A 22,499-nucleotide genomic window follows, 5' to 3' on the forward strand; every position below is an offset into this window, starting at 1 on the left:
AACAGCAAAGCAGTGAACACTGAGAGGAAGGAAGGTATTCACAAATGAGAACTGAAATAACACAGATGCTGCCCCAAAATCAAGATGAAAACTTGAAGTGAATAGAACAGGGAGCCCAGCCATTCTCTATTGCAAGAGGGTTAATTATTACAAATAAAATGTTAAAAAAAAAAAAAAAAACTGTTTCTTATGGTTATGACATAGTGGGGTGGTAAGGGGAAGTCTGAGGAAGAGATTATCTTTTAGACCGAAAAAAAACATTTAGACTAATTTAGTAGTGGGATGTTCATCCAAGGAAAAGTACTTTTATATCTCAGCATGTGTGAATGTATCAATGGTAGTTGCTCACAGCCTTTTTAGACCAGATTATTAGCCCAATAAATTCATTTATTTAAATAATAATAATAATAATAATAACATGCTTGAATAAGTCATTTAACATTATTGTAATTTTGAAGATGTTGAAAAATAAAAGACAGTACAAGCACATTGGAACTCAGCTATCAAAGATGTTTAAAAGTAACACAAAACTGAAGCAGTCAAAAACAAACAAACAAAAAAAGTACGCTTAAGACATATTATAGAAATATATATTGCTTTATAGACAGATAGCTAGATAAATAGATTGACAGAATGCATTTGATTGCTCCTGTAAAGCAGCACCAGTAGTGCTTTGGAGGATTACTTGCAAAACTAAATTTTGAAATGTACCGAGATTTTTAAGTGCCTTTAAGCTAGAACCAAACAACAAAATGCTGCCATTGCAATACCAAGGTATTACACAGTGTGTGAAACCATAACAGGAAATAGCGTCACTATTTTTGTTCAGTATTCATTTTGATTCAAATCAAATTTAAATACTCCTACATTTGTAACTAGAATTTTAAGTGTGAAGCCAGATGCCCCTTCAACAGTATCGAAACTGTTGCTTTAAATCATTTATTCTATGCCTTAAGAAGTCACCACTGAAACAAATATTGCTGACAATAGTGGAGAAAAAAAAATCTTTAAAGCTGGACATTAGCCTATTAAATTGTGGCATCACCCAACATATCAGTGGAATAATTTCGTGTATAGATCTAACTTAAAAAAAAAAAAAATCTTAGAAATTTTAAAATGACTAATGACTCTGCATATTACTGTTATGTTTATTGTTTTTACTTGACCTACAGTAGTATCAAGTAGTTGTAGTCATGGACTAGGACCCTATTCTTTTAGCAAATATGTAAGCATAAAAACCCTTCTCCAGAGAAATGTTCTTACAGAATAGATTGTTTCTCCCTTGGGTTACTGTTTTATTTTCATGTCTAATAATGTGTAACAGTGTGAATACTTGGCTGCAGAGACACTCTTTAGGGGAGCATGTTTATGGAAATTTTTCTCTGTCATTATTTAAGACTGTGTGCACTTTGGATGGATTACAGATTTGTAGTTCTTGCAAAGAGCAATACAATAAACAGTGTAAAGTCCTTTAAAAATTGATATAAAATAGCTGTTGCAGTAATCATAACATTATGGTCTAAGGATTAACTATCCTACAGATTAGCAGGGTTAGTAACCAATTGTTACCTCCAACTAGGACAAGGTATTTTTCTTCTAAGCAAAATCAAATTCACGAGACACTGGGCCTTGAACTTGTCATTGGTCCAAGGCACATTACACAGTGATCCCAAGATATTTAAGGGGAAGGTTGAAACAGATCATTCATGAAAGAGGCAAACAATTCGTGGATTCATCGTATTACAACTGGTCAGATGTCATAGATTTCAGATCTATGATTGCATGGGCAACTAGCTGTCAAAGTTGAAAGCTAAACCAAACTTACAACATAATAAGCTAATGGACTAGTGTAAATGTTACCATCACTGTCTTGCCCTTAGCAGAGGCAGGCAAGTGTATATGAAGAAAGAACATTTTTAGCATGCCAAATATCTGAGTTTCTATCAGTCTGTACCATATTAATAACAATGCCTCATAAATAGCCCAGTTTTTCTGCCACACCTGAAACTCTGCTCCAGGTAATATCAGACTAGATTCTTGTTTACAAAACAGTATTTTCAATTGGCCAATTATGATGTTTGTGGAATTTTCATTTCCCTGGAGTATACTGCCTTTCATCCTCCTCCCTTTCATCCTTTCATCCTGTGCATCTGGAAGCCATGACTTACAGGCAACTCAATTTATGAGATAAAAGCAATATGGCTCTATAGAGAATATAAAGAACTATTTCTAAAATAACCTAAATCATATACATTAGACACATGCTAACAAAAACTTTAAAATATCCAGAATTGAATGGTTCTAGAAAGTGACCAACCTCACCATTTCTCTCTAACCACTGCAATTCCAAACCTTTGTGAACTTTTCAGGTTGAACCATGATCCAGATTAAAGCATTGGCTCATATCTAATGTGAAGAAATACAGATACTATAGCTAATCATAGAATCATAGAACTATAGAATGGCTTGGGTTGGAAGGGACCTTAAAGATCATATTGTTCCAACCTCTCTGCCATAGGCAGGGATGCTACCCACTAGATCAGGTTGGTCAAGGCCCCATCCAACCTGGCTTTGAGCACCTCCAGGGATGGGGAATCCACAGCTTCTCTGGGCAATCTGTTCCAGTGCCTCACTACCCTTATAGTGAAGAATTTTGTCCTGATGGATCTAAGTCCATCCTCTTTTAGTTTAAGACTATTCCTCCTTGTCCTATCATTATCTACCCAAGTAAACAGTTGCACTCCATCTTTTATAAAAGACTCCTTTAAGTACTGAAAGGCCACAGTGAGGTCTCCCCAGAGCCTTCTCTTCTCCAGGCTGAACAGCCCCAGCTCTCTAAGCCTTTCTTCTTAGGAGAGGTGCTCCAGCCCCTCGATCATCTTTGCAGCCCTCCTCTGGATTCACTCTAACAGGTCCACATCTTTCTTGTACTGGGGGCCTCAACTCTGGATGCAGTACGGCAAGTGGGGCCTCACAAGGGCAGAGCAGAGGGGGACAATCACTTCCCTCAATGGGCTGGTCATGCCTCTTTTGATGTAGCCCAGGAAGCTATTGGCCAGAAGGGCCCCAGAAGGGCCCCAGAAGGGCTGAAAGTGCACACTGCTGGCTCATGTCAAGCTTTTCGTCCACCAGAACCCACCAGTCTCTCTTTGCAGGACTGCAGTCAATGAGTTATTCTACCAGGATCTAAACTAGAAATCTATCTTTGACCATTTTTTCAATCTTTTTTTTTTTTTTTCAACTTTACTATTACCTCTTGTTTTTATTTTCTATAAATACCTTAATGACTGGATTAACAGTCAGGAATATTCATGAGAACAACTTATTTGAAGCAAACATAAATGTTGGATTTATAGTCAACAAGTTATAGCTATGACCAAGTTAAATACTTCTTCCACACACACCTGTAGCTAACTTTCATCACCACACAATTACCTGATCACCAGCATGAATCTTGGAGGACAAGCAAGACTGCACTATGGGGCAGTGCATGATAGTAATATGATAGTTGTGTGGAGTAAATTTAGCTTAAGTTGATAGGCAACTGCAACCTGTAGAAGTTGCTTGATACAGGTGAGCTGCTTTAATGTATCATCATTGCTAAAATATGAGCCTAACTCACATATTCTTCCCTCCCCCTGCCCAATGTCCTTATTATACTCCTTTGAAAACATAAGCAATTAACTGTTCCACAAACACTTTCTACTTTATTTCTGGAATTACTTTCCTACAGCTGTAGTCAGTCACAGATGAGACAGCAAAATTAGAGACATGAAAGTGAGGATGCCATTTCTACTTACTGATAGCAGTGTACTATTGAGGCCTTTTAGGCAGTTTCATGCCATGAGTTTAGATCTTCCAAAAAATGACTGAAGAAAATAACTTGGGTGATACAATAATAATAACAATAGTAAAGACAAAGAAAACAAAGAAAAACAAAACCTAGCCTTTTCGTTTTCTTAATTGAGGTAAATACATCCATCCTAGTCAGCTCAGAAAAACAAGAAAAAAAAAGAAAAAAATTAAAAAAAAAAAAAAAAAGAAGAAGAAGGATTTTAGAAGAGAGAATCACATCTCCAACTGAAGGGAGAAGAAGATATTTGATATTCATCTAGAAGCTAGGCCACACACCTGAATTCAGCCACCTGAATCTATATTTTGCATGTATATTTCTTTTATGTCGAATGAAACCAGTTCCCCTTGTTCTATGGAAGGCCCAATGGAATTGGACTAGTTGTCAGACAGCTTTGAAAATCTCATTTCAAGACTTTGAAATGCATTTCTTAATGCACACATATTTTAAAATGCTGTGGTAATCTAAATTAATCATAATCTAAATTAGTGAGAATCCATTATTGTGTGAGGAATTGTTAATGGACTAGGTACAGATCACAAGTTTTTTCACACAAACCTACACATAAAAATGTCAAAACCCTTCTACACTGCAGTGTAGAATGGAAGCAGGAAGGTGAGATCTAAAAAGCCAGTGCTGTTTTACTGATTTAAAGTCAAAATACAAGTTTAGAAAAAGTGTTTATGTTTCCTAAATATTAATTATAGACACGCTATATGTTTTTGAAAGTAATGATAAAGCAAGATTATTCAAAATTTTATTAACAAAAAAAGTCTCATACAACATAACTACATATTCAATAAAGGTGAAATGGATGAAAGTTTTTATAGGCATGATATTTGCAATGACATTGCTCTACTCACAAGTGCCCATATGCATGTGAAAATGAGGCAAACTGAACAAAATAAAAAAGCCTAAAGCAAAACTAAGTAACTGAAATCAATTCTGTCATTCAAAATATTATAAGTTATGAAACTGCATTCATTTTAAACACATAAGTGATTGGCAATTTTGGCTGTCATTAAACAATATCACAAAGTATTGTTCTTCAATTCTTATAGCCTTTCCAAAGTTCAAGCACACTTTCACAAGAGATGCCCACAAGACATGGGCAGGAAGAAACCAACTGAGATTTACTAAGAGCAAGTGCTGCACCTGGGAAGGAACAACCCAAAGTATCAGTACAGGCTGGGGGACGACCTGCTGGAGAGGAGCTCTGAGGAGAAGGACCTGGGGGTCCTGGTGGACGACAGGTTGACCATGAGCCAGCACTGTGCCCTTGTGGCCAAGAGGGCTAATGGGATCCTGGTGTGCATTAAAAGGAGCGTGGCCAGCAGGTCAAGGGAGGTGATTCTCCCCCTCTACTCTGCCCTGGTCAGGCCTCACCTGGAGTACTGTGTCCAGTTCTGGGCTCCCCTGTACAAGAAAGACAGGGATCTCCTGGAAAGAGTCCAGCGGAGGGCCACAAAGATGATACGGGGCCTGGAGCATCTTCCCTACGGAGAAAGGCTAAGAGACCTGGATCTGTTCAGCCTGGAGAAGAGAAGACTGAGAGGGGATCTCCTCAGTGTATATAAATATCTGAGGGGTGGGGGTCAGAAGGATGTAGCCAACCTCTTCTCAGTGGTTTGTGAGATTAGGACAAGGGGCAATGGCTGCAAGTTAGAGCACAGGAAGTTCCGCACTGACGTGCGAAAGAACTTCTTCATGGTGAGGGTGACGGAGCACTGGAACAGGCTGCCTAGGGAGGTTGTGGAGTCTCCTTCTCTGGAGATATTCAAGGCCTGTCCGGATGCCTACCTGGGCAGCCTGCTCTGAGGAACCTGCTTTGGCAGGGGGGTTGGAACCGATGATCTTTTGAGGTCCCTTCCAACCCCTACAGTTCTGTGATTCTGTGATTCTGTGATTTCAGGAATAACTTTCATGGGGTTTAGTACTTTGTGCAGATTGAGAAGAGTCACTTTCCTTCCATGTTATTTTTGTCTGGGTTATTCTTTCTGTGTCGATGACTTTTCATGGGAAAATCATGGAATAAGTAACAATAATCTAGAAATAGAAGGCTTTACAAAAGAATAAATGACATTTAGACATGACAATGACATTTTTCTAGTTCTTTGAAACAAGAGTTTCTTCATACATTTCCACAAAATCTACATATGCAGCTGGGGTTAAAAAAATTGAAGCCTCCACTCTTACACAAGGATTAGAGTAAATTTAAAACTTAAAATGCATTTTAAGCTTAAAGCAAAAAAAGCTCATCCCCTTACAAATAAAAAGTACTTTTCCAGGAAGAAAAAAAAAAACACAAAAAACAAACAAACAAACAAACAAAAAACATAGTAATGTGGTGCTGATTTTGCTGGAGCATCCACTTCAGAGAGGACTGGACTCTAATTACCCCGTTAACCCCAATAGTAGATTAATCTTGAAAGCTGCCACTGTGGCTAATTTATCTAACACTGGATCAGCCCAAGGCATCTTCATCACACATTTTTTTGTTAAGAAAATTTTGAATAATCTTGCTTTATTCATTACTTTCAAAAACATATAGCATGTCTATAATTAATATTTAGGAAACATAAACACTTTTTCTAAACTTGTATTTTGACTTTAAATCAGTAAAACAGCACTGGCTTTTTAGATCTCACCTTCCTGTTTCCATTCTACTCTGCAGTTGCAACTGATCATCAGGTGCAACAGAGCAGGACGGAGTGGAGGAACAATGGGGCTGAGAAAAATAAATGATGGTGTCTGAGAGATACCATTGCATGAGGATAAAATGGGGAGGGGGAGAACCATGGCTTTGGGAGACCTGAAAATTGCAGTAAGAACTTGTGAGACTCTGAGAGTGGAGAAGGTCCACTCTACACCTCCTCATATCCATCTCCCTCAGAACACACATTCCCTTGCAGTACAAGATCCGCTACCCTCATTCCACATCCTTCTTCCACAAAGCCACCTTCCTCTGATGCTTACCTAATCTACAAGAAGCACATTGCTAACAAACCCTGATAACCCACATTTACCTTCTGTGTCATTGTGAAAGAGGAGAAGAGGAAGGAAAGGCATAGAAATGGTCCCTATTATTAAAGGCAGGTATAGTCAGTGCTGGATTAAGATACAGGATGCAGTAGGTCAAGACAGAGAACTATTGGAAAGTAGGATTTTCCTGCCTGTCACACCTTTCCTCTAGCAGTAGTTCTTATTTTCTATTACATACTTTATGACCATACCCTGATCAACAATGAGTGTAGGTCTTCCAACCCCATTCCAGCTGCTGCTCCACTGGTTCCTACTCCAAGCAACTGCCTACCTTTGCACTTACACAGGGAAAGGTGGACATGATAGCCTCCTCTCTGAACTCAGGAGACCACAGGAAGAAAGAATGTATGCCACCCTTAGTGACCCAGCCTTTGAGTGGCCCATCATAACATCCTGAGGATTCAAGTCCACCTATATAAAAGCAAAGATCTTTGAGGGTTCTAGACAAGACAGTTCTGGAAAGAACATAGGAATTCATTAAAACAGAAAATTAATAAAAGAAATGAGAACATGTTGGTATGTCTGTTATAAGAGAAACAAAAGAGGAAAATGAACTAGAGTTCCAGCATACTGTGGCACTTCTATGGATCAACAGTCTTGGAATTTAAAAAAATATATATATAATCATATATCTTTACTAACTTCTTGGCAAACAAAGGAGATATCACCTGCTTTGTTTCTTCTAGTTTACAAATTAAAAGATGTTTAAAGTGTGTCTTCATACATAATTTTTCAATGGTGCAACAGCTGGTACTAAATACTTTCCCCTCAGTCCTGAGGGATAACATCAGTTTTTCAACATTCCTTCCCCAACTGTTCTATTAAAACTCTCAGCCTTCTAAGCATAACACTATTAAATCTAATGTTGAAGGAACTTGTCCAGAAGATCAGGGCTGGTGTGATTATTTTAGCATCATTAAATAATCAGTGTTAACAGCAATTTAATGAAGATGGCAGAGGAATCACTGGGAGGAGTGACAAATCCCAAAAAAAAGAAAATAATATAAAGAGACCAAAAAGACTTGGAAACAGGGGCCCAACAGGAAAATCAGAATAGGAACAGGAAAAATGTGAGATAATACATCTGGAGAAAGTAACCCAAAACATAGGTCTCATTGGTACAAGAAACTTGAGAAGCAGTGAGGATGAAAGGAGAGATTTGAGACAATACAAAATATTGTAGCTACTCATTTCCCCCTAACTATCACTTACCATTTTTCCCAGGGGGGCAATATTGTGAATACACAGCTATTTTATTAGAGTCTGTGTTTCACTCTCCTTTTAAGCAAACAAAAATGCCTTATACTGCCTGTTTTACTAGACAGTATTAGAACTTCAGAAAAGGAGTTTGCTCCTATAACTTGCAAGGTGGAAGACGAGCTTAAAACATCAAATCAATCAGGTCATCAAAAACTATGAAAATTTAGTAGAGAAGATGAAGTTAACCCATGATCCAGTAACAAGAAGAAAACGTATTTAATGTCAGCAAGACTACTTGTTAATTAATTCTATTCTACCTTCCTTATTACCTTAACTTGACCCCATGATAATCCACAGTGTATCTTAAAGTTTTTCATAAGGGTTCAATAAAAACTTTTAAAAAGTCATCAAAAAGCAAGAGGAAATAGACAAGGAAATTGGAGTTCACAAAAAGAGAGAGAGCATTTGACAGAACACAGGTTTTAAACTTAAAATTGTAATTTATCAGACATATTTCTAACAAAAACAGACACCTAAGTTCCTAGCTGTACTGAAACAGTGTAATATCATGACTATTTGAACAACAATAAGGCCTTCAGTCATTGGCATTTCAGTTAGTGTGGACTTTGTTGTCTGACATTCATTTTTCCAAGCTCTGCACCAGATTGTAAGATTTCATCTATTATAATTGCCTTTCCATTCTGGTTTTACACGTGACTTTTGGTAAAATCTGTTCCACCTAAAACAGGAACATACTGGGTTCTAGAAATACAATTTCTGAAGATTTCATGGGAAGCCAGTAGTTTCAACTCCCTACATCATTAATTAGAGTTCTTCAGTATTTCTTCACTCTTTCTTTCACAACTAAAAGAGAGTATAGTCATACCTCTTTCCCTGCTTCATTGATGGCTATATCCCTTATTACACAAACTGGGGAAAAAAAAAAAAAAAAAAGGCAGAACCTGCTTGATTGGATTACACAAACACATATCTATGGCATGACATGCTGAGCACTTCTTTATGATATTTCCAAGGTTTTGTCTGTTTTCATGGTTCTAGTCTTCTTGTTTATTTCTTTTCTTTCCCTCTCCTACTTAGTTATCAGTCATTCAATTACTTTTCAGGCCAATTATCTATTTTACAGTCTAGTACCCAATGCTACCTATTATTTCTGTGGATTTGAGATATAGACACAACAGGCTCTAAGCCTGTACAGCTGCCAGCTGCAAATATGCATCCAAGCCTCAGGGAGTCTGCTTTCTCAGACTGCTGTTGCCAAGATATTTACAAATAACTGCACTAAACTAATCTTTCGTGTGACTCTTTTGAATAAAAGACTTGGCCCAGTGTATTTAGAGAAAGTAATTTTTCTGATTTTTTTTTGTAATCAAGAGTCCACAAATTTACACTGTACACATCTATTTCAATATAATTTTCATGATATACTTATCAGCTCTTCAACTTTTTTGCTCTATTAAGTGATCTTAAGTGTTCCACTGCTACTTCCCTCTAGTCTAACCTGATCAGAGACAATTTTCCATTTTCCAGAATGATATTCAGCAACTGTAAAGGCTTCACTACCTGAAATGATTATCACACTGATGAAAAACAATGCCAATATCTGTCTTAAGGGGAAATTTATCCACATTTTCATGAGTCTAAAAGGTGAACAAAACCTGATAAAACCTGCTGAAGTACCAAGAGGTGGCAAGATAATATTATGCAGCACTTTAGTTTAAGTATGATGTCAGTTCAAGTAATGTGCATTTTGAGCATTACTTTTCACAAAAGAGCTAAATCAGACAGAAAGTGTCCAGAAGGGACAGAACAACAAAAAATACATCTAGAATATAAGATTTAAGAAAAAAGACTGAAAGACCAGAGAGGCCAGTTCATCTAAAAAACTAGAGTGGATGGAGAAATATGATAGTAAGTTGAATTTTGCTGAAAAACAGATTGGGTAGTCTCCTCCCTTTATCTTTGAATGAAAGAACAAGAGAAAACAAACATTTAGCAATGACGAAAGTTAGACATTAGGAAAAGCTTATTATCAGTATGAATAGAATTTCTATCAGTAGTATTAGAATAGATTGCCTAGGGAGGAAGTGAAACATTCACTGATGGATTTCTTTAAGAAAAAATTAGACAAACATCTTTTCATAATGACTTAAGAAGAGTTGATCCTACTGTGCACAAGGGAAGGCCCCTCAAGGTCCATTCCAGCCTTATTTTTATGATTCTACATTCCTAATTCTTCAGCTTGTGCTGAGATGCGTCTGGTACTCCCTCACTTGTCATAAACAAAGGATTCTTGTTGATCCCATAGTTCCTGTACACAAACCTTTAACACTTCAGAGCTCTTCATCACAGGACCTCACAAATCTGTAGATCCATTTTGCAAATACTGAGCAAAACCTTACGATTTTTTACTACAAATTATTAACTTGAAATGTACTACAATCTGCAGGGTTCATCAAGAATACTGCAGAACTGAAAAAAATTTGTTCTCCTTCTTCTTCTGTGATTCTTCTCAGTTTATACTGCAATCAGTACAATCTTGCCATACTCTGAGCTAGCAGTATTACATTCCACACAGGGCAAGCAGCAAATTTTGTTGTGTTGATGCACTCAGTTTTATCATACCTTAAAAACTGTGAGTACTGGTTTATACTATGAGCATTATCCACTTCATCAATGGATAGACAGTAGTGAAAACTTTGAGGCCAAATGCAAAATAAGGCAGGTGGTAGTTACTTAATCAAGTGAAGGAATACTTTGGAGGTCCCCATTATGTTAAAGACAATGCTAAAGCTGCATTTTGGGACAGTGATGGAAGAAAAAGAATTCTGGGCTCTACTGTCTGGTTTGTGTTATTTTTTAATTTTATCAAATAATTATCATCTGAGGAATAGACAAAAGTGGAATAATATCATCATCGTGCTACAACATGAGGTTCATGACTTCGTCTTAGTTTTGTTCTCATTTATTCACACTCTACATTATGTTTGAGGTATTACCATCATTTAATGATTCCATTCTGTGCACTGGCATATAGGCATTTTCAGCAAAGAATGACTTGCTGGCATCTCATAATTCTTTTCAATATTAATTGGTAAAATTAGAGTGCTGGGATATGCGTAATGATTTCCAAAAGGATACATTGGTACTCAAAACTGTATTAGTTATGGTCTTAAGTAAGTAAATAAATAAATAAATAAAAACATAGCTATGAATTGTATCAGACAGGAGAACACACATGAGAAATATAATTATCAGTGCATATCTTCAGATTTAGAATAATTTATACAGTAAATTAGCACAGGGAGAAGAAACTTACTTCTTCTTCCTCCAGTCCAGTTAGATCCCAGAAGTAACTCAGTCTCATCTGTAAACGCTTCCACTGTTCAAGAAACATAGTAGCTTTAAAAATAAAAATAAAAAATAAAAAATAAAATTATAAATCCAATGGACTATTGTGAATGTTTGTGTTACTTGTAAGCACCATCAGCTATTTGAATCCTTTTATGCTAGTTTCATTATAAATACATGCTAAGAAACAGCCAAAAACCTAATTATAAAGAAAGAACGTAGGAAGAGCATGGAAACAGTAATTACTGTCTCTTTACAAACAAAATACAAAAAGAGGCAAAATAGATTGCCCGAAACCACTGGAAAGTTCTTGTCAGGGACTGGAACTGAACCCTAATCTGCTGATATCCACCCCAAAAATGTTGTCTCTCTTAATTTACCATAAGTCATTCTATAACTCATGATTACAAATCATATAATAAAACAAAATCTAGGTCTAAATATTAGTATTTAACACCTTAATTAGATAAAGTGAGTTGCTTGTTTTAGTGTTTCTAATCAGTTGGAAACGTGAAGAAAGTAGGTGTAGCCTGCTCTTGAAATTTGTAGAACATAATGTTATTTTGAAATATATTATAGGGGGACAGTTGAATGGTTTTGCGCTGCAAAAACAGTGATTTTGCCCTAAGGGATTGGCCAGCGGTTCAGTCTCCTTCTTTTCATTTTACATTAATATGAAGGAACGGATGTTGTACTGTTGTCTTGTATTTACAGTCTCCTGACCTTCCTCTCATAATTGCTGTTTCCTCTAGATAGCTCTTTGCCTAGCACCTCATGGTTTATGGACTTTTGGATTTATTAGAAATAACACTTCTTACTCTTGACTTGTGGACACCTATTTTCAGAAAACTATTCCAGTCTTATACCAGTATATATGAAATAATATATGTATATATATCAATTAAGCTATACCCATAAACAACTGTGAGCACTGTTTTCTATTTTCTTATGCTCCATTTCACCTTTTCAGTTGGTGTAAATGGGATTGTGAAAATGGTTGTTTGATCACAGACATATTTTCATCACTTTGAATATATTGTAGATAATTCCACAAGATACAGAACAGTGAAGAATCAGATCCAGCTTCCTTCAACTGCATGTACACTTGATATAAGCTACATGATAACGCCGGGAAGAGTTATAGTGCTATTAAAACAATCTGCCTCTTGCTAGAGAGCATCTATTCCTATAGTTAACTGTGAGCAAATATTTTCTGCACTGGCATCTCCCCATTATTTAAGAAATAAATACCATTTAAACATGGGACTGGCAGTACATTGGAAGTAAATCGAGACATTCAGCAATTAGGTTGTTACCTTTGCTCCTTCCTTACAGAAGAGATAACATTCAAAAGCTATATTTAGAATGTTTTGAAAACTCAAGGGTTTTAAGATATCCTAAATACAAAAACATTTGGTTATTTTATAGAGTGCTATTACTCATTTGATTTTTTCCAATTTCTCAAAAAGACATTTCCATTTTTAGATTTATAAAAACTAATTTGGCTAGATACATAACCAGTACACAGTGTAATAGCATTTCTGAAATCAGGAAATTTGCACTGACTTATACCAGCAGGAAAAACAGCTCCATTATATTCAACTGTCCTTCCCATAAACACATCTGACAGAGGAAAATCAGCATCCCAGAACAACGATGAAATTATTATCAGTTACTTGGCATGACTTTGGCATAGTTATTTGGCATGACTCTGTATTTTGTTAATATGTTCATTTGCTAATAGAATTGCTAGAATCACAATGATAATTTATAAGGTGTCAAGATCAGGTAGAAAAAGCATGATTCCTCTCAACAAACTGGCCATAGTAAGTCATCTGCTTTCTCAGAATGGCAGAAAGCAAGAGAGATGAAAGATTTCTTGTGTCCAGCATCATCACAAAATGAAGCCAGCTCAAATTACCTTACTTTGCTCTTTTAAGTACACAACTGTAAGTCATAAGACATGCCAATTTCCACTTTACTGTGCTATTTCTGACAAAAAAGTATAAAAGCAACATTTATTCAAGATAACGTGAAACAAGTTGATTAGGTGTGTGAATGAGATGCCATTCATTAGAATAAGATCTAGATATAACCACTACACTAAGGAAGCAAATTTAGATGTACTCTAATACTTAATAGGCAAGCTGGACAAAGTTAGTAAAGGATACTGATTTCACTATTTCACTTCGCTGTTCTTTATATATGATGGGCTATATTTTCTTGTGCTGGCAAGCTCAGTTATCATGGTCCCTAAAACAGACTTTTCAAATCTGTGTGAAAGACTGTTTTTATGAGACTACAGCTCAGAAATAATTTTAGTATTCTTAAATGCTTTAAAATATATACATAAATAAACAAACAGTGTACATGGATGTTTTTGTTCCTTTCTGTTTCTTTAGATTCTACTAATCTTAGTGCAAGTATATATTAACAATATCAAGGATATATGAATTTTGTTTTGCACATTGTATTGTTGACATAAGTATAATTGTTTTGGATGAAGCTGGATGAAAATACTTATTGGAATGGATGCAAGTTTACAGTAAAGATTTGGTGTTGGGAAAATGCTATTCAGTTATGTATAAATGAATTGTTAAGTATAAATTAATTGTGTACACAAGATGCCCAAACAGCTACACTGAAACTTGGACAAATCAGTGCATCACAAGCTGCATGACAGCAGGTAAAGTGTGGCCCTTTATTTGCCAATCTACTCTGCAATTGGTAGCAATCTGAAGTAGGAAAATAAGACATTGAGAGAGTCTGTGAATTCATCATTTTTTGCCTTTTCACTGAGTCAAAGTAATTGCTGAATAATTTCCAGGAAGTGGTAAACAAAAACTTATTCTCTACATTATCTGTTCTGTATGCAAATTCCTAAAAATAACTATGCTATCCATACCCAACACCAAACTGTCACTCTTTTCTAAAACAAGCTGTGAAATTTAAATAGGATTGCAGTGTAAACCAGATTGCTGAGAGATGTCTATAGTATGATAATACACTTATTTCATTTCGTATTAAGAATGAAAATTTCCATTTGTAAGCAATGAACAGGGAAATCAAAAATCATTTTACAGTAGCAATCACACCTGTAACTTTCACAATAAACAACATCTAGAGTGAATGAGGACATAGCACCAGCTATGAGACATGTAAGAACATTTTCAGGGCTGAGGTGAGGTCAGAAACAGTAAGAACAATACTAAAATGCGTTCATTAGTGTTTATGAAGTGTTTTGAGATCCTCATTGAGGTAGGGTATTCTTGCCATTAAAGAAAACCAAGCTTGTCTAAACAGAATACCCTAAAAGACTAATAATAATAATAATAATAATAATAATAATAATAATTAATAATAATAATAATAAATATTGCCATTGTTCTCAGAATCATGTAAAGTTTTGATTAATTTAAGTGACTAAGTGGCCCCACATGGAAGTTGTAAAACAGACTGCTGTACCATACCAAACCCCAAACAAATTCCAGCCTCCAAATGCAGAAGGGGTTAAAAGGACTTGCCACTTCAATAGGAAATGAGGGAAAACATGACAAGATTAGAAGTGATATTAAACAAGGAAGTAAAGGGAGAAAGGACAGTTTTCTTCCCTGGACTACCCAACTGATCTCCACTTATTCCAAAGCTTTCTGTTGACAGCAGAAAGCCTTGTAATATTGCTTTCCGCAGTCTCAGCACAGAGAGTAGCCGTCTGAGGCTTGCCAGCTTCATAAAGACATATGCATCACATTCAGTCTATTAATACTCTTATATGTAGAGCTACTACATTTTACTACTATTCATCACAGCTTTCATTTCTACCAACAGTCCAAAAATCAAACTTTGGAAAGACATACTTACCCCAGAGAGCCATGAAGATGGAGAAGAAGACTGTGGCAGGGTTGTCAAATAAGTGGCTAGCTCGAGCTGTAGCACATGCAGAGCTGAGATTCCAGTAATCACAGAACTTGTCACACAGAGGGCACATGGTGAAGGCATTACGTTGGTCACACATCTCTTTACTGTGAATGGTAAGTACATGAGTATTACTACTCAGAAAAGGGGGTATACAGTACTGTTACCAAGCTGCAACTCAGCTGTTAAAAGCTATCTGCAACACATATGGCTTGCAGTTACAGGGAAAAGAAGCCTATCAGCTATGAGAACTCTTTGAGAAACATTGCGAAGTGCTGGAACATTAAAATACCCATAGGCACCTTACCAACAGAAAAGTAATGCAAAACAGCAATCAATTTAATCAATCAATCTACACTGTATTAGTGAATTTGTGAAGACTGCATCACTAAAGATTGAGGTTAACCATACTAAAAGAAGATAATTAAACACAATCAAAGTGGAATTTGCCATTTCTACATTCAGTTACAGGATTCAGTAAAGATCAGATTAAAATGCATGAAAAAGAATTCTGAAGTGGCTGCAAAGGAAATCCTACAGTATAAAATCTGATATGCCCTTGACGAAATACACATTTTTAATATGACAGCACAAAAATCCATGTGAAATACCATAATGCTTTGTGCATTGCAACTGGCCAAGTACCTTCATAAAAGCCAGATCCAGCACCCAGGCATGTTAGTTGTTCTGTGTCATAGACAGATTAAATCTGCAACACCTTTGCAAGGAAGACATGCTAAGTTTTAACATAAACTGACATACACACACTGAATTTAAAAGACACCATCCAAGAGTCTCATTCTTAGTAAAAATATTATATCTCACTTTTGTTTTGAGATTCATCTGTACTCTGCATTTTATTGTATGGGATATTTTTAAAGCAATGGTGTTTACCCATGATAGGGCTTAACACAAATTCTGGTGTTTACCACCATCTGCCACAAGGTTTTGACAGAAGTTCTTCAGGCATGAGCAGTTAGTTATTTTAGGCACACAAATTGATATATTCTAAGGGTATTCAGATACTGTGTGTGTATACATAGTGGATTTAGAAAATGAGATCTTTTTACATTTCAAGGTTCTAAAGTTTCCTCCACTGCTGAGTGCAGATGTGGTATTCTTTGACTGAATAACTCCAGGACAGGACTTCCAGGACAGAGTGCTAACCTAATTTTCAAATTAATAATAAATAAATAAATAAATGAAATGAAATGAAAAGCCATGAATCTTATGAAAACTATAAATCTTACTGCCTTACATATTCAGATGCTAAGCAGTATTTCCTCTCCCTCCTCACTTTGCATTTATGCATTTATGCATTTATCCTCTAGAAAACATGAGATAAAAGACTTTCTTACAGATTTTTAAATCTTTTCTTTAAAGTCATTATTTTAGTTCCTAGTCTAATTTGCTATGTATTTAATCAGTATCTAAAAAGCTTTTAAAACTCATTATCACTATCTCTTTAACAAACCAAATCCCACTTGGCACTCCTGAGTATGTTTTAATTTTTTTCATAAGGCTTATACATGAAAGATCTTCATAGCTGCATGGTCTCAGGTGAACTGACCTGTGCTAAGCTCAATTATCCTTGTCAAGAATGTTATCTAAGGAAAAACTTGCAACATTGTTTCATTGATAGCAAGTGTGTTGTGATTATAGTCGTTTCTATATCGGCTGCCATGAAATAGCATTTTTTCTATGACTCCAAATGAAAAAGAGCTATTTAAACTGTAATATCAATGTTTAATATCATTTGAAATGCACACAGCTGTTTCCAGCTATCATACAGTTAACGATCTCTTCTATTTTTAAAAGCAGTAGAGGGTGCTGCAGATACATCTTTCCATAAATCTCTCTTCAGTTTAAATGTTACCACAAACTTTTCTACAGACAAGTACAGCTCATCATAATTCATTCAGACCAAGCTATGAAAACAAATGTTAACTCCTCTGTGTTGTCATTCATCATTTACTTATCAGCAATAATGTTCTACTGTTGAGTGATCTGCTTTAAAAGTCACCAGTTTGAAAGAATGCCAGAACTGCCACTATGAATGTGACCAGCAGTTCCGCTAAGTCAGTACCCTGTCTCTACCAGGAGTCACCCCCAGACAGTACAGAAGCGCCCTTTTTTTCGCTGAGAAGCAGGCTTTACTGGGCCAAACTGACAGTTTTCATAGAAACACAAAATATCCTGAGTTGGAAGGGACCCAAAAGGATCAAGTCCAGGTCCTGGATCCACACAGGACTACCTAAAAATCAATCCAAAATCATAGTGTTGTCCAAATGCTTCTTCAGCTCTGGTAGGCTTGGTGCCATGACCACTGCCCTGGGGAGCCTGTTCCAGTGCTCGATAACCCTCTCGGTGAAGAATCTTTTCCTAACACCCATTCTGACCCTCCCCTGTTCCAGCTCCATGATGTTTCCTCAGGTCCTGTCGCTGTTCCCAGAGAGCAGTGCTCAGCACCTGCCCCTCCGCTCCCCTCATGAGGGAGCTGCAGGCCACCATGAGGCCTCCCCTCAGTCTGGTCTGCTCTGGGCTGAACAAACCAAGGGACCTCAGCTGCTCCTCATGTTTTGCCCTCTAGACCATTCACCATCTTTGCTGGTCCTCTTTGGACACTCCCTAATAGTTTTATGTCCTTCTTACATTGTGGTGCTCAAAACTGCACACAGTACTCCAGGTGAGGCTGGACCAGACAGAGTAGAGTGAGTTTTGTTATGTAGTATAACTAGTAAAACATCCTAAGGACACACAGTGCATAACATTTTTTGTAATTGCCAAGAAGATGAATTCTGTGGATATCAAACATGCTAAATGTGCTGCATTTTCAAAAGGTTGTGAATACTGCATCACTGCTAATCAGACATGTTAAAAGCAATTATTCTCACTAAGGATTATGACCAGAAAGCAGTCTTATAATTCTCAAGTAGCAAAATATTGATCTCAGTGCTTACCTAGGAATGTCACTCTCTATGGTTATACATCCGTAAAGAAATACAAAAATCCCAACTACTGAAGATGGAATGAGGAATTCTGTGTATAAGCCCAGCCATGCAAAATAAAGTCCTATTTTTTCTCCAAAATACTTTCTGAAAAAGAAGAGGGAAATAAATAAATAAATAAATAAATTTGTCAAGGGGATCATTTTCAAGTGTATTTTGCAGTTTCTTAAAAATTCCTGAAAGTTAAATTGTAATTGTCAAAGATGTGGATGAAAACCCTGAGCATCTTGGAGTCAGTACCATCAAATGAAGTGGGCAATTCAAGCAATTTAAGGCACTCTCTTCCAAGAAGTTAAAGATAGTCCTGTATCATTACAATATGTACTCTAGATCTGCTCAGGAAAGACTGCACCTTTTATATCTCTGAACTGAAATCAGTTAAATATCTCTTGCTTCCATCAAATGTAACAGTGTTTCACCCAAATGTTTAGCAGAAAATGTTAGAAAGGATTTAGTTCTTTAAAAGCTTATCCATATAAGCCATCATTCTTTGCTTCATAAGTCCTCCTAGATTCAATTGGTGAGAGACATGGAAATGAGATCAATGTGAACATACTGACAACATCCTCTAATATCTTTACAGATGAATAATCTTGAATTTCTGTTAAAGCAGGAAGGCTTACTTGCATACTTAGCACTGGCTTTTTAGAAAGAATAAATATTTTTGACAAATGCGCAGACTGTACAGCTGGTTTGAAAAAACAGTTTCTGCTCTGAAGAGCAGTTCATTGTAGATGTTGATAAATATGTGTTAGTACTCAGCCCAACATCTTCATGAATCACACTGAAAGAAGTAAACTAAACATAGATGAAACTCATTGATCATTCCAGAGTACTGTTAGGAGTGATTCCAAACGTTACAAAATACCAAAAACTTCAGAGAGCTCAAGAACTCACAAAGAAAAAATAAAAATCATTAAAATGAGACTAAATTTAGATAAAAGGTAACACAGTTTGAAACATATCACAAGCCAGAGAATAAGACAGAAGACTGCTGGACATAAGACAGTTACACATAGAGCACTCAGACCACGTTGTTGCATTATAATATGTCTAATAAAAGAAAGACTCCTCTGAAAGGTTGGGCATAACCCCATTTTGAGATTGACTATGACTTCACTTACACTAAGAAAATTTTACCCACACTTAGCACTCCTGATTTAAATTATTCCTAACAGAAAATGGTTAAAATTTGATTTTTGCAGGCCTGGGATTTCTGGTAACAGGGAGAGAAAAAAAAATCTACTCTGAAAGAAATTAATAACAAAAAGTCAAGCTTGTAGAGCTGAGCTCAAGTCCATTCAGTGGCACATGCAAAGCTGAAATTTTGTGTTCCAGAAACTAACTCTTAGGGCTAGCCTGCTCCTGCCATAGGACAGAGTGAAAGCACTGAAACCAATGTGGAGAGCCATGCCATGGGGCAATGTTAGAAGCCTCCACAGTCAAATTTCCAGCTCATCTGAAAGAACTAATGGTTCTTTTTTTTTTTTTTTTTTTCCCATGACTATGGTTACTGCTGCTGTTTTCACACCATCACAGCTACAGATAACTTCACATTCCTAGGCTCTCACACAGGAAAGTGGGCAGTGTGGTCATACCTATTTCAGTGTTGCCTTACATGAGTGCCTATATTTTCTTAGGTCCAACAGACCCAGCTTATCCTTTAGGAAGGAGATGTGCAATCCTAAAAGGGAGAACCAAACAAAAGCACTTTAATTTGATACACATACAACATTATCTTCAGTATGATGGGATGCCATAACTTGGAGAAACAGTACAAAACAAAGAAAATTTCAAGATTCTTCTGTGAAAGGAATACAGCCACTATATCTGACATTTACAAGGTTGTCATAAGCAACAGACTATATGAAGTATCAAACAACATGAGTGCAATCATGACAGATTGACTTGAATGGCATTAATGGAATTAGATATGTTATTCTCTTTCATTTTAGGAAGACAACTTGTACAAGTAAAAATGGGAATCAGCATATACCAGTTTAGTAACTCCACATTTATACCACAGCATTGTTTTTAGCTTATAAAATGATAAATTTAAATATTTCTGGTGTAAATATAATCCTAACACTGTGCAGCTGCCCTATAATGTGGCACCTGCCAAGTGATTTTGGATGTCATTTTTAATAGGTAGTTTTACTTTATTTTCAAATTTGTTGGTTTTTTTGAACGTTTCTGAGTATGAAGTGAGGAAGTATATATTGACTGAAAAAAAAACAGAAATAATCAGATGGCTTAAAGCTTTTCTTCAAGACTTCTTTCTGAGTCAGCAAACAACAGAATGCCCTTGGAGCAACACAGGACACCGAGAGACTCAATTTACCCTTATGTTTCCTCCAGTTTGGGAAGTAACATGCCTTGCACTTGGCAGCAGGGCAAACACCACTAAAAATATCCTAACAACATGGGACAATAATGAGAGGGGGTTTATTTTGATTATCTGTCTTCTTTTTCCTTCCTTATTTATAGTAATGAACAATGTGCATAGCTGTTACAGCACTCCAAAGAGGTCAAAGCAGACAAAAATTTGCCCACAATCTTAGCTGTTCTAAACTGCATGTTGATTTAAAAAATGGCCACAAATTAGCATAGAAAGTGTTCAAGAACAAGCAGCACTGGAGTAAAGACCAGCTGACCAAGCTCAATGAAGTTGGAACTTCCTCTGTAATTTTTAAATATTTCAGTGGTATGTATGATCTATAACCTATAAAGCAAAGGGTTGCTATCTGCATCCATGCCAAGAGAAAGTGAGAAAGTGAGAGGAGTTCAACAACATCCTGGCAGTATGGGAAAAAAAAAAAAAAAAAAAAAGCAGTTGCCAAGAAGAAAACTGCACAATGTTCTCTGACTTAACTGTTTTGAAAAAGAAAAATAATTAAGACTGCTGTGCCCAAGCCCAGTCTGTCTATGTGCCAGAAAGTGACTTAATCTAAAGAGAAGCAATGACTGCTTGGAAGCATGACAAATTTAAACCTGAGTTTATTAAGCTAGCAAAACACAGGACACAGACATGCTTCTTCATTTTTGGCATGTCCTGAGACCTGATCTCCCATTGCTCTGAATAGGAGTCAAGCCTGTGCAAACATCCTGTAAGACACCACAAAAGACCAAATTCATCTACTGTAGCTACAGCTGTATTCAGTGATTTCTGGTTCAGACCTTAAGAATACCATAAGGTAGTCTTCTTTTTATCTGCCATCTAAAAATCTCTAAATAAATGCTTACAGGCAGAGTTTTAGAAGGTTTGAAAGCAGTTCACCCCTACTCAAGTCAGGAAGATCATACTTGCAAATTTTAAGGCTGTTTTCTTTTGAAAGAAGGATGCTGAATTTTCTCAGACATGAACATGTTAGCCTCTTACATACTTGAAGCTGATAGGTCAGATCTGTGATACAACATTAGAAAGACAAAAACAGTGGGTCCAGAGGAGGGCCAAAAAGATGAGCAGAGGGTTGGAATGCCTCTTCTATGAAGAAAGACTGAGAAAATTGAGTTTATTTAGCCTAGAGAAGAGAAGGCTTCAGGGAGACCTTAATACAGTCTTCTAGTATGTAAAGAAGGCTTACAGGAAAGACAGGAAAAAATTCTTTATCAGGGAGTGTAGTGATAATCCAAGGAGTAATGGTTTTAAACTAAGAAGTTGCAGTTTTCATTTGGATATAAGGAAGAAGTTATTCATTATGAGGGTGGTGAGGCACTGGAACAAATTGCCCAGAGCACCTGTGGAGGGGTTGCCAGGTTGGCTAGGGCTTTGAGCAACCTGGTCTAGTGGAAGCTGTCACTGCCCATGGCAGGGGAGTTGGAATGACATGATTTTTAAGGTCCCTTCCAACCTCAATCATTCTATGATTCTTATTCCACGATTCCCTATCTGTTGCTTTTTTTGTTGTTGTTTTCATTGTGATCACAGTGCTTTCACATACTAAATTAGATTAAAAGAACTAAACCAATAATAGGGTCACATAACTTAAAGATTTGCTTTTAATTTGCCTTCAGCTACACAAATACTGTTTTGCTCTGAAAAAAATCATTACAGCTAATGCTATGCATCAGATTTGGCATTACAGCAATACTTATTTGGAAGCAGTGTCAAA

General features: G+C 36.5%; 1 protein-coding gene across 1 annotated transcript in view; it reads right to left on the reverse strand.

Annotated features, from left to right (window-relative positions):
- The window catches only part of ANO2 (anoctamin 2), a 190,937-nt gene that overhangs the window by 106,152 nt on the left and 62,286 nt on the right, over positions 1-22,499 (reverse strand). Inside the window, exons 10-12 of the mRNA XM_082784479.1 lie at positions 18,340-18,474; positions 15,326-15,486; positions 11,433-11,515 (exon numbers count right to left, since the gene is read on the reverse strand). Of these exons, the coding sequence (XP_082640605.1) occupies positions 11,433-11,515; positions 15,326-15,486; positions 18,340-18,474 (379 nt within the window). The remainder of the gene's footprint in view (positions 1-11,432; positions 11,516-15,325; positions 15,487-18,339; positions 18,475-22,499) is intronic.

Source organism: Aythya marila, assembly GCF_965140915.1.
Source record: "Aythya marila genome assembly, chromosome: 1".
Taxonomy (NCBI): domain Eukaryota; kingdom Metazoa; phylum Chordata; class Aves; order Anseriformes; family Anatidae; genus Aythya; species Aythya marila.